The following is a 13389-nucleotide window of genomic DNA, read 5'->3' as shown; positions in this document are numbered from 1 at the left end:
CCTCTGCTTCCTCTGCATGAGCCATGCTGGTTCCCAGGCCATGTGGCCGTCCTGGCAGGGCGGGGGAGGAGTGTAGTGTCTAAGAACAGTCCTCACCTCAGTACACAGAACGCAGTCTTACAGCCACATGGGAGCCCTGGCCTCGTCCCCACACCACACTCACCACTGTTGATGGCACAGGCCAGGGGCTCCCGCCCAGCCTCAGGGAAGGATGGGAAGTTCCCAGGCTCCCCAAGACACCCAGAAGCTGCACTTGGGACCCCGACCCGAGGCTCTTTGGGAATATGAGGAAGACGTAGTGGAAAACAGCTGTTCTCTGAGGGTTCAGTGAGGGTCAGGAAGCAGGGCTACAGGGCATGAGGTAGGACCAGGGGCCCCCTGAGCGACAGGCACCGCATTCACACCCAGCTGGTTGCTCTGCTCAGCTACAGCTGAAGGCCAGGCCAAGGTCAAGAGGGCAGAGGGGCTCACTACTGCCAAAACCCAGGAAGGCTGTCAGCCTGCTGTGCTGAGCTGCCCTCGTTCCTGAGACCTGTGTGGCTCCTGGACTCACTCCCCTAACCCACCAGGATGGGTCTGCACCCCACTTCCAAAGCCCGTCACCTCCTCCAACTACCCCAAGCCTGACTCCGGCCCTTCAGATCGGGCTCCAGGGCTCCCAGCAGCAACCACAGGTGAGGGAGTATTGGCAAAGACAACACTGAAGATGACGATAAGGACGATGATGATGGAGGAAGAGGATCTGGATTTGCTTTGTTTTTAAAAACATACTGACCCCATGGAACTTGACAAGACTCAGGCTCTGTTTAGATAGCCCCAAATGACAAGACGCAGACCCTGACCTGAAACCACAAAATGAGCCAGCCTCAGTCTGCCAGTGAGAAATGAGGCCATCCGACAGCTTTTCAATGTCCAGGGGACTCCAGACGTGGCATGTCCACACCCCGGGTCCCTCTACACACGTGGGAACACCGAGCGGTCCAGGGCACACACATGGGCAGGTGGAAAGGCTCAGCTCCTTGAGCCGTCGTTGCTGCCTCTCGAGGGAGCTGGGGCTGGAACTCAAACCTAGGCACATCCACTTGGGTTGCAGGGATTGGTGCTGGTGCCTAAGCAACCTGGGAGTGGAAGCCATGGTCTCCTTCAGCAGGGCTCACACAGCTCACGGGCAGCCCAGGCTCAGCCCCATGCACAGTGTGCCGTGCCCTCCATGGGTGGGATGGAGGCGGAGGGAGGGCTTGCCCCCCTCCCGCATGCCCTCCAGGGCACAGGGCTCCACCCTGAAAGCAGGGACGCTTCTAACCCGTGAGTTTAATGCAAGTCCCACTGCGATCCTAACACTGCATCCAGGGAGTGATGGCGTAAGATAAAGTTCCTGCAGGAACACATAAACCAGGAAACAGGATAGCCAAAATACAGAAAGGACAAAAGCCAATGAAAGACCTACTTCACTGAATAAACAGGCCCACCGCACGGATACAGAGGTCACTATCCGGGGCCAGTGCCGTGGTGCAGGGCACTAAGCGGCCGTCTGCAGCACTGGCATCCCACTTCCTAGTGCTGGTTTAAGTTCCGGCCACTCTGCTTCCAAACTTGCTCCTTGTGAATGTGCCTGAGAGAGCAGTGGAGGGCGGGTCAAGAACTAGACGGAGTTTGCAGGCTTTGGGCTTTCAGCTCTGGCCATCTGAGGAATCAACTAGCAGATGGAAGCTCGATCTTTCTGTAACACTGCTCTGTATTTGGCAGAGCAGCTGAGACGCTGCCTGGGCTGCTCAGTTCCCACATGGGAGTGCTCGGGTTCAATTCCCAGGCGAGTCCAGCTTCCTGCCGCAGGGCACCCTGGGAGGCAGCCTCAGGATTCTAGATCCTGTTCAGCTCATCCACCCCGGCAGATGCCCACTAAGCCCTGGTATGTGGCAATGGCTCGGGATGCCCCACTGAATACGACAGCTCATGTCACAAGGCAACAAAGCCAATGGAATAAAGGAATGACGCAAAATGCTGTGGGTTCCCCGTGCACAGCAGAAGGCAGAGGGACAGCGGAAATCAAAGGCTGGCAGAGGGGGTATGAGCGCGGAGGGCAGGCTACAAGTGCAATGGGGGCTCCCTGGAAGGTGAGCAGCTGGCTAAGGCCTTGGGGCAGGGAGCAGGTGGACATCAGAGGCCCTGTAGGGAGACAGGGAACTGCTAGTTGGCTAGGGTGAAGGAGAGTGAAGTTTGTGGCAGGTGTGGAGAGAAAGGGGCTGAGCTCAGGGAGGAGAGGGCCAGGTGAGGACAAGGGCTGTCTCGGCTGTGCTGAGGCTCTCTGGTCTCCACCAGGGCAGCCTGGAAGGCTGCTGGCAGGGCAGGGGGACTCAGGGGAGCTGTGGTCAGAGCAGGCCGGGAGCAGGGGAGACGCCTGTGGAAGGCTTGTTCAACTGCTGCACTGGGGCTGGGTGGGGGCAGGACCAGAGTGCAGGCTGAGGGCTACCCAGTGAGTGGTCACCCAGTGAGAGGCCATCATGTTCTGGGACAGTCTTGAGGGGCCCCACGGGCTTCGGGGATGCGCTGGATGGGGTGGAAGACGAGAGAGACATCAAGTGAGGACTGTGTGACCTTAGTCCCGAGCAACTGGAAAACAGGCTGCCCGACCAAGGGTGCAGAGAATGCTGGGAAAGCGGCAGCAGTGGAAATGGGAGAGTGGCTGGACCAGCAGCAAGCAGGTGGCCGGCTCAGGATCAGTGGGTAAAGCCATGAGACAGAGGGATCTGCACTTGAGCAAATGACCCAATGCCCTCTGCTGAGCAGGGGATGGCCAGTTACACACGGAGCCAGTCCCAACCCTGCCCCATCTCCAACGAAGGTGCTGTAACTTGCTGAGGTATTGGAGGCAGAGCAGTGAGCCCAAGTTCCCTGTGACTCTGTCAGCCATGGGACTCTAGAACACACAAGATCACCATGTAGGCCCAGCGTGGTAACCTAGTGGTTGAAGTTCTCGCCTTGCATGCGCCCAGATCCCATATGGGCGCCAGTTCTAACCCTGGCAGTCCCGCTTCCCATCCAGCTCCCTGCTTGTGGCCTGGGAAAGCTGTTGAGGATGGCCCAAAGCCTTGGGACCCTGTATCCAAATGGGAGACCCAGAAGAAGCTCTAGGCTCCTGGCTTCAGATCGGCTCAGCTCTGGCCATTGTGGCCACTTGGAGAGTGAATCAACAGGCAGAAGATCTTCCTGTCTGTCTTCCCTCCTCTCCGCATATCTGACTTTTCAATAAAAATAAATTAAAAAAAAAAAACCCACCATGTGGCAAGGGCTAGGGCTGGGCAGCCTGCAGTGACACCAAATCCAGGACCTGGCATCCCACAGGTGAGGAAGAGGGGAGGCTGGGGAAGGACAGCTGGTCAGCATCCATGGCCACATTCACCCACCCCTGCCCACCCCGCTGCTCACATGCAGGTGACCAGTGCCTTGTCAGCCGTCACCAGCCCCCACGGGAACCAGCCTCGCTCTTCCCTCAGCCTGTGGCTTGCACATCCAGGCATTCTGAGCCCCGTGTGAGCCTCGCTCCTCCTCCCACTGCCCCCAGGAGCTGAGACTCCTGGTGCATGGCCTGGCACGGGACAGGCAGGAGGCACGGGACCAGCCGCGGCCACACACGCCATCAGCCTCTGTCACAGCAGTGTGCCGAATCTGCCCATGCTTCTCTTAAAGACAGCAGGAGACAGTGTGCTGGTGGGGTCCTAATGAGGGGTCATGGGCCCAGGACAGAGCCCAACATTCCTCCTGGCAGAAATCAGCCGGCTCCCAGCAGCTCATCTATCTCTCTTCCTGAGTACAGCTTGGCCCCTATGCCCCAGCAGGCAGCAGGGCAGTGCCAAGGCAAAGGCTTCATCCCAAAGCTGGAATCTGCACAGCCTCATGGGAGGCATTCTGTCCAGAACTCTGCCACATGGTGCTCCTGGTCAAAGGAGCCGGTGCCAGCGGCTGGCCAGTGCCTAGGGGTGGACTGTGCCCTGTGCCTGTACGTGGAGCTCCCCCTCCGCATAGGGGAGGCTGCGGGCAGCTCGCCCTCCTACCTTCTTGAACTCACGCAGGCTGATTTTCCTGTGGGGCTCCTTGCTCACGTCCAGGAAGTGTCTCCGGAAGGTGGGGTCCCGCTCCTGGATGCAGCACCTGAGCTTCTCAATGGCCTCCTCCTTGGTCAGGTACCTGCTCCGGGAGCTCTCATCCTCGGCTGGCCTGGTTCTGGAATCATAGCCCCCAGCAGAGGTCCTGAACCCAAATCGCTTGGTCCCTGGGGCTCCCGCTTCCCATGCAACCCAGCACCAGGAGGCCTCCAGTTCCCAGGTAAGAGGGAGGAATGCTGGTGTGGCTCCAAGTTCTTGTCCTCCCTGGTAGGCTGTAGGTGGGGTGGCTGGCATCCACACGTGTGCCCCTGAGTGCTGCTACATGATTGGGGTGAGGGGGAATGAGGGACACGAGGGATGGGGATGCTGGGGGGCGGGGATGTCTGATGTCAAAGTCCCCAGTGCAGCCTTGTGTCAGAGAAGCAGGCTGCTGTGTGAAGTCACCCAGGAAGACCAGTGAGAAAGTCACTAGAGGCCCATGGGATGAAGGCGAGGGCCACGCTGATTCCGGGCTCATGCGTGAATGCAAGTACGTGCACACACACAGATTCCATGTGGTGAGCTTGTCGGGGGGTGTCGGGGAAGATGGGGTGTGTGTGTGTGTGTATACAGAGAATGACGGCTCCTCTGGTACCCCTGGGGGAGCAGCAGCTCTCGCCAGGGAAGGGACCGGCACTTCTTCCAGCCGCTCTCACTCCCTAAGGCGCCCCAGGACTGCCCGCCTGCAGTGACCTGCCTCACACCCCCGTCTATTTTCTAGTAGCATACATTTAACCTTTCTCTTGAAAAACCATCTTTCTGACCATTTAGGAAGAAATCCCGAGATGAAACCTCACGATTTGAACTGCGCAAGCAGATCCTTCCAGCGGCCCTGCTGCTCTGTGCTTAGGAACTTTCTAACAGGACTATGACAGGGGCAGTGTCGTCCAATAGTTCATGTTCTGCCTTTTCTGGTGGATTTATTACAAACTACAAACAAGGACATTAATATCTTTTCATTAGATTACCCGTATTTTTCAAAGTGAACTACTGGACTATTCACTAGTTTGGGATTATTTTTTTAAAAATTTACTAACTAGGGGTCTAGCACAGTAGCTTAGTGGCTCAAAACCTCTCCTTGCACACGTTGGGACCCCCTATGGGAGCTTTTTGTGCCCTGGCGGCCCGCTTCCCTTCCAGCTCCCTACTTGTGGCCTGGGAAAGCAGTCGAGGATGGCCGAAAGCCTTGGGACCCTGCACCCGCGTGGGAGACCCAGAAGAGGCCCTGGGCTCCTGGCTTCAGATCGGCTCAGCTCTGGCCATGGGGGAGTTAATCAATGGACAGAGGACCCTCCTCTCTGTCTCTCCTCCTCTCTGTGTATCTGACTTTCCAATTTAAAATAAAAATCTTTAAAAAAAAAAAAGATTTACTAAGCATGTTTTCTCACTACCGCGGTCATCTTCTGTAATGCTGTCACTCCTTCCAGAAAACAACGAGGGTGTGGTTTGTAACAAATGACGAGCGACGCTCATGGTCTAGCTTCCGGCAAACAACCCGTGAACGAAGTGCTCTGTGGGCAAGTGGCACGGGGTCCCAGTGGGTGCTGAGTCCTCAATGCCAGCCCAGGCTGGTCCCCAGGGCTCCGCGACTCAGCACTTCCAACTCCAAAGTGAACCTCTGCTAACAGAGTGCCATCTCCTTGTCTGATCATAAAATATTAAAATACTCATTTGGCTAACAAATATTTATTAAATGTTTACATTACGCTAGGCACTGTGATGGGCTTTTTCCAAGTTTTATTTACTTCTTCAAAAGGCAGAGAGAGACAGAGAGAGCGCCATCCATAGCCAAAGAAAGCCAGGGACAGGCACTCAATCCAGATCTCCCGCGTGGGTGATAGGAACCCAAGTGGCGGAGCCGTGACCTCGGGGGTCTGTGTCCACAGGGAACTGAAGTCCAGGCCCTCAGGGTAGATGGAGGTATCCTAAGTGGCACTGGCACCCCTGGGCCACAGGCCCGCCCCAGCACGTGCTTCCTTGTCTCACATTACCTCTTGGGGGCATCCAGCGACTGTTGCACCTCTCCATCAGGGGGTCCCCTGCTCAATGGCTGCGCCTGGGGCGTGAGGGCCGGAGAGCCGCTCGGGGGGCTGTGGAGGTCTAGGTACTGCAGCAGCTTCTTGTAGAAGACCCTGCCCGAGCCGGTCTCCTGGAACCTACTGGAGAGCCTGGGTTTTCAAAGCAAGCAGAAGCAGCCCTTCAGAACAACGACAAGCCAGAAGGCAGACCCTGCCAAGAGGGGGCTGTGGGTCACAACAGCTCAACCACTCGCTGCTGGGGGCAGTGGGGCAGGGAAGACCCACTCCACGGGGCCCAGTGACGCTGAGCACGGCAACTGCCCTGCAGAACCGTGAGGGAGTGCATCTCACAGCATGGGAACAGGCCATGGGTCCTCTAACAGTTGAACAAACCTACATAAACTATGCCAGAGCCACACTCGGCAAGGACAGAGAGCCAACTGTCGACAGGTGTGACATAAACGTATCATGACGCTCAGCAAATGAAGCCAGATGCAAGCGACAGTCTCCCTGTACGCTTCCATTCCTCAGAAATCCTAGAGCGTGTGGAGGCAAGGAGCTCCGGGGACACATGGAAACACTTGCTGCCTGGACTGTTCCCCGTGGACAGGAAACACACAATGGGTTTCACCAAGTGTGCCACTGAAGTGTGTGTGTTTTACTGTAAAGCACTCCCCCGCACACACAACAAAGACATGAGCGCAGAACAAGCTGTGGCCAGCACTAGCTGAAGACTCGCCTCCGGGAGTTCCCACACCCGCAGCCTCCCAGGGGCCATCACATGGCAGGCTGGGGCGTCCACATTCTGTCTGTGTGTGTTTTTCTCATCCCAGAAGGAACCGCTCCTTGTTGTAAACTCCATGAAGCTAGAGGACTCCAACATCTCCCTTAACCATCAAACTGCAAGGCCACAGGGCTGAGGGACCTGGGACAGGCCTTCTGTGTGCAGTGTGAGCTTGGCATCACGAAGGCTGCTACTCCAGTGTGGGCTCTGGGGAGGAGCTCTCGCCCTATAGGACAGTGGCTCTTGTGGGCTCCCCGCGTGAGCAGTCCCCACCTGACAGCAAACGCACATGTACCCTGTGACCCGTGTCTTCCAACTGGCAGATTCAGGAGCTCCACACGAGCTAGAGTGTCTCCATAGCGCTCAGCAGGGCTCCTCACCTCTGCCGCAGCTGTACCTGCAACAGTCCCTGTCACCACACAGCACCACACAGCACCTCCCAAAGCCCGACGCTGACCCCGAGCCTGCACGGACACCGCTGGCACCTCTGCTCCCTGCAGACACCTGCCACTGCTCTTGCAGGGAGGCCAGAAGAGCCACTGTTCTATAGGGCAAGTCCTCCCCAGAGCCCACACTGGAATGGGTGGTGATGGGTCTCCGGGTGAGCTGGCAGTCACTGGTAGGAGAGAGAGGAACCACTGGGCTGGGCTGCATTGGCTCCTCTGCCTGTGCCTCAGTTTCCTCGCCTACCAAATGCACATGGAGACAGCAGCTGCCTGAGACAACGCTGACATGGCAGTGCAAGAGAACTCCCGGGGACCCCATGCTGGGGCTGGGCACCGTGAACACACACATGTATGGCTCAGTAACTATGGCTGCAGTGACAGCAGCACCTGACTCACGAGCACACCCACACACACAGCCCCCGGGGGAGCATGGCAGTCAGGGATGGACCCAGCACGGCCGTGGCTGTAGGTGACCACGGCTCCATGCCCTGGGCCTGCGATAACGGCCCCACCAGGAAGATGCCCTCATTATGTCCACTCAGTGCAAACACCCAGAGACAGGAGAGAGCTGTGCCCACCAAGGCTCGTAGGCATCGGGGGCCGTTGTTGCGGGGCAGGGAGAGGAAGCAGCCTACCTGCGTGCTCCACTGCTTCACGGCCCCACGGGATCCCAGCTCACCACTCTGGTTCACCCCTTGCACTGCTCATGGAAGCTGCATGTCAGGACCATGGGGACACTGTGCGTGGACAGGCCTGGGTACAGCTGGGTACCTAGCTCTCCAGAGGGTCCCCGGGTGCTGGTGGACAAACTGCACCTGCCATGGGGGTCCCAGCTCTATCGTGAGGAACATGATCATCACAGTGCCCCTGGCTAGACCTGCAGTCCCTCTGGCACTCACCTTCCCAGACAACACCACCAGGTCCAACGGCCCTTGTGGCTTGGCTCAGGCCCTGCGTGAGTTGCGTCTCCCATCGCAGGACTCTGCTCTGTGGCCCAGCCCTGAAATTCCTTCTCCCTTGGCAAGACTCAAGTGCTGTGCCCACATCTCCCACCCACATACCCTTCCGCATGCCAGCACCCACCACCTCCTAAGCAGCCCCAAGCACTGAGCTCTGACCTCCACCAGGGCCTGCCCTGTAAATACAGGGATCTGTCCCAGCACAGTTCAGATGTAGTTGGCATGGAGAGAGGGACAGGAGAGGGAGGAACTTAGCCCTGCGCCCAAGAGCCAGCCCCCACCCCCGCAGCCCCTCACACCTTTGCCGCACAGAACCCTGCGTCCACACCCCTTGCTTCTCTCACCTGGTTCCCTGGCCTTCTCCTGTCACTCGGTTCCCGAAGTCATCCCAAAAGATGCAGATAAACTACCACGGACCAGGTCCAGCATGCACCGAGTCCTGCCTACCAGGGAAGACCTTCGCCTCTCTCCTCCTCAAGGCAGCTCCTCCTCCAAAGCCGACCACTGGCATGATCAGGTCTGAGTATCAGTGTCGCTGGGAGGGCAGCTCAGGTGGTCAGGCCTGCCACAGCCACGCATGGCTCCCACCACTCACACCCGAGGCAGCTTGGGTGGTCAGGCCTGCCACAGCCGCGCATGTCTCCCACCACTCACACCCGAGGCAGCTCGGGTGGTCAGGCCTGCCACAGCCACGCATGGCTCCCACCACTCACACCCGAGGCCGTGGGAGCCACAGTAACCTAAATGCTCCGTGTGTTTCAGTCACAAGGGTTCAGACCACAGTGCCCGTCTTCTCTGGGATTCACCAGTGCCCCCAACCCAGGTAGGACCCCCACCTGCAGCACTCTCCCGAACTGCTGCCTGGGAGTCATGGGACCTGCTGGCTGTGAGGCCAGTGACACAGTCTATGCACGCGGCAGGCAGTAGGGGCGACAAGACCATCTGTAGGGAACAGAAGCCACCAGGCCCCCTGTTGCCCAGGTAGCAAGTGCGGAGGGAAAGGCACCAGAACGGGCCGACCCTGGGGGCCTTGACGTGGCTTTCTTCTCTTGCTTTTGAGTTTTGTTCATTTACTTGATTTATTTGAAAGCCAGAGAATTCCCTTCTGCTGGCTCCCTCCCCAAAGGCAATGATGGATGGAAGCCAGCAGCCAGGAGCTTGGTCAAGTCTCCCACGCAGCCGGCAGGGACCCAGACATGACATCACCTCCTGCGACCTGGGATGGAAAGCTGACCCAGGCATGTGGGTACAGGACGTGGGCTTCCCACAGCCTCGCAAATGCTGCATCACGCGTCCACTCCTACAGCTCAGGATGGCAAGCAGGACACTGTGAGAGCCTAACTCAGGCTGCTGCTGGCTGGAAGGCCTGAACAGCACCACCCGTGCCAGCTGCGCCCCACCACGCTCACAGATGCTGGAGGGTGGGCACTTGGCCCAGCGCCGATGACCAAGCCTGTGCCATTCAATACCCACAGGTCACGTATGGTGCTGGAGCTCCAACCAGCAGCCACAAAGGCAGGTTTACATGAGAACCACCTCAACAGATATCACTGAAGAGCAAGACAGATGCTAGTCCACCAAGAGTGCGACAGACAGAGGCCCCGAGGCCAGGAAGGATGCCAGTCCAGCCCTCACCAGCGGGGACTGGCTCTGGGTACCTCCCATCTACAGAGCTCAGCTTCGTTAGCCTGGCACGGGAATAGGAATACAAGGGCACTTCAAAAATTCATGGGAAAAAATAAAGTTGATACCAAAATATTTTGAAATGCATGCACAGCTTTCTTCAAGCACATTTTCCATGTATTAAAATATTTTTTTTGCATTCAAAGAAACACTGATTTTTAGTTCTACTTTCCCATGACCCTCTGGGAATACCCTCCCAGCTGCTTCACACGGGTGTGGTGAGGACAGTCCTGCCACACATGCGACACATGTAGGTAGTGTCCAGTGCTTCTCAATTCCATCAACAGCGCCTGGCAGTGCCAATGCGACCTGTGGTCTGAACCCTTGCAAGGAGAAAGGCTGGGGACTACGAAACAGGCCTGGGGGGAAATACATGGTATGAATTAATTTTGTTACCCAAAAAACTTACTTTATTATATGTTCATTCGTTAAAAATGGGCAGAATATTTGCATGACTTTCTTGAAATTATTTCGCCCAATGAGCCCTGTGTCTGCAAGGTCGTAGGACTGCAGCATTTTGTAAAAAGCTGGCAGGTTCCTAGCAAGCGCATCATGAACAATCTCTTCCACCTGACACGAGAAACAGACAGATTTACCAAACTGCACCCTGGGAAGCTACGGTGGCAACCCTCGGGCCACGCGGGGAGACGGCCGCTGCTTACCGAGTCCCAGGCCAGTGGGGGAGGCGTCATCGTGTCCGAAGCGGGGGACAGTTTCTTCATCTGAGTTGGGATGGGGAGAAAGAGAAAGAACAGAAACGCCATCATTCATAGTGGCAAGCTCTGGAGGCCAAGACACGCCCGGCAACCCTAGCTCCACCCCGACAGGACAACAGCTCTGGGCTCTTAGGGGAAGTGGGCGGGCCCTCGAACACGCACCCCCAAACGGCACGGCATCTAACACACTAACTCGTTAGAAGAACACAATGACCATGACCATGCACAGGTCTCCCAAGTGGCGTCTCAGCCACTGGACCACATGGACTCCCTGCAATTGGATGCTTCCACGCCAACAAACTGCTCCATTTCAAAAGGCAGTTCATCTCTAGGAGCCAATAGTGTAAAACCCCAGCCGGCAGGGAGGTTCCCAAGGAAGATCCAGCTGCAGTCGGCACAGGGAGCATCCAGTACGGACACAGCGGGCTGAAGCCCAGCTACAGGGACACTGTCCCTCAGGTGCCTTCAGGGCAGGCATCGCCTCGCAAGCACATGGCGCGCCTCCGGAGGTTTCCGGTTTGATTTAGATTTATGGGAACATCAGCTGCAGAAATCTAGAATTCAAAGCTAACGTGTAGCTGTCTGACAATATCTCAACAAGAGTTGGCTGAAGCGCACTGCACATCCTATCCGAGCCCATATGCCTAGGCACGGTCCTGAAGGCTGCCATGTGCTGATGGCTCCCAGAGCTATAGGTAGGTCTCTAAGGTCTGGCTGTGACCATGAACACTCTGTCCCAACGTGGCTGTGAGCTGGACCTGAGGGCAGGCAGCATCCTTTGGTGAGGCTGAGGAACTAGGATTCCACGCTTCTACACTGAAAAGGATCATCAGGTCAGTTGGAAACAGGTGGCCATTCCCTTCAACCTGATTGCCACCAGCCTCTCGGACCTGTGCAGGGCACCGGGCGGGGGAGAGGGAGAGAGAGGGAGAGAGAGATACCACAACTCACCGTGGGCTTCTCCTCCAGCAGCTCGGTGAACCTGCTCACACTGACCATGCCGCTGCCCCGTGGGTCGAGCACCTGCATCAGCTCCCTGAACTCCGAGTCATTTAACTTCACCACTGTGCAGTTCAGCATGTGTCGCAGCTCCTCCCTCGTCACCTGTCCGTCAGATTTCTGAGTGCACAAGTGTAACCAGGGAGCGAGAAAGAAAGGAAGCAAGAACAAACATTATGTTTACCATCATTTAGCACAGAGCAAACCTGGGTCAAATGGAATTGTGACGGGACACGAGAAGCTACAAAGATGCTCACGTGACACGCATGCCAAAGGCAGGGGAGCATAGAGAATGCCCAAAGTGTCCACGTGCGATGCCCCTTCTCTACCAGGACACAGGAACAGCAGGCAGCCCCTGGAGCTCACCTCCTTCCCTGGGGTCAGCTCCCTGACCTCCTTCCTTGGGGGGCTTGCCGACAGCTCAATTACATGTTGCCAACAGGCTGAGAATTTTAACTATTGTCTTCATGACTACCCACCTCATCAATTACATAAAAGGACGATGGTCTGTGAGTAAGATGTTAGCTGTACTGGACAAAAAAAAAAAAAAATTGTGAGAAAAAAAACACAAAAAAATATGGTGAGGTTAATTTCTCACTCCAGAATTGTTAAAAAATTATCAATAAGGAAATTAAATATCAAAATGGACAAAGAGTTCTCAATGGAAGGACAGACTTCCTGCCTCCTAGACAGATTCCCTAGCTGGGAATCTGAAGGCCAGGACGGAGGGAGTGGCAGGCGACAAAGCGTACACACAGCCAGCAGCTCTCAGGTCCCAGACCTGGCAGGCAGACTTCTCTCCTGAGGGACACTGGGTACCCTATGAGACACACACAGGCTAACATCTGGGCTCTGTTTTGAATGTGGGCATTGGAGCCACTCAGCACGGGCCTGTGGGTCGGTTAGCTGTCCCATGTGACCCTCACCGCTGTCTAACTTTTATCAGGAGCATCCATCCCCTCGCAATCAACTTCCTACACAGCTGCGTTTCGCTCGCATCCCCTCCTCAGCCCACAGGCAACCGCTGCCGTTTCCCCGGCCACTCGGTACTGTGGGTATTAACACGTGGGCTCCCGTGTCTGCTCCTCACTCAGCCGGTGTGTCTGACATCCCTCCCCTTGGCAGGAGCCATCAGGGTCTTGCTCCTCCAGGTCCCTGACTTGGGTTACATCATCACGCCGCCTTCTGCTCAGCCGACCAGAATGTCCAGTGGAGCATTTGTGGCATGGACCCGGTAAACCAGCTTGCTGAGACCGTCCGGGCAGCCAGGCTCCGTGTGGACGCATGCTCTAGTTTCTCTTGACTGAATCACAGGATCATCCAGGCAAACCGCGTGTCTGCTTTTATGTGTGTTTTTAAGATTCATTTATTTTTATTGCAAAGTCAGATATACAGAGAGGAGAAAAGACAGAGAGGAAGATTTTCTGTCTGTTGATTCACTCCCCAAGTGACTGCAACAGCCAGAGCTGAGCTGATCCGAAGACAGGAATCAAAGCCAGGAGCCAGGTCTCATGCAGGTGCAGGGTCCCAAGGCTTTGGGCCGTCCTCGACTGCTTTCCCAGGCCACAAGCAGGGAGCTGGATGGGAAGCAAGGCTACTGGGATGAGAACTGGTGCCCATACGGAATCCCGGAACTTTCAAG

At 56.5% G+C, this 13389-nt stretch overlaps 1 protein-coding gene across 1 annotated transcript in view; it reads right to left on the bottom strand.

Moving 5' to 3' along the window:
* Window positions 1-13389, bottom strand: part of EFCAB6 (EF-hand calcium binding domain 6) — an 85442-nt gene that overhangs the window by 53884 nt on the left and 18169 nt on the right. The window contains exons 4-8 of the mRNA XM_058673641.1: window positions 11700-11852; window positions 10695-10754; window positions 10442-10602; window positions 6134-6310; window positions 4053-4221 (exon numbers count right to left, since the gene is read on the bottom strand). Coding sequence (XP_058529624.1) covers window positions 4053-4221; window positions 6134-6310; window positions 10442-10602; window positions 10695-10754; window positions 11700-11852 — 720 coding nt within the window. The remainder of the gene's footprint in view (window positions 1-4052; window positions 4222-6133; window positions 6311-10441; window positions 10603-10694; window positions 10755-11699; window positions 11853-13389) is intronic.

Source organism: Ochotona princeps, chromosome 15, assembly GCF_030435755.1.
Source record: "Ochotona princeps isolate mOchPri1 chromosome 15, mOchPri1.hap1, whole genome shotgun sequence".
Classification (NCBI taxonomy): domain Eukaryota; kingdom Metazoa; phylum Chordata; class Mammalia; order Lagomorpha; family Ochotonidae; genus Ochotona; species Ochotona princeps.
This window is presented reverse-complemented; position numbering and strand designations above follow the sequence as displayed.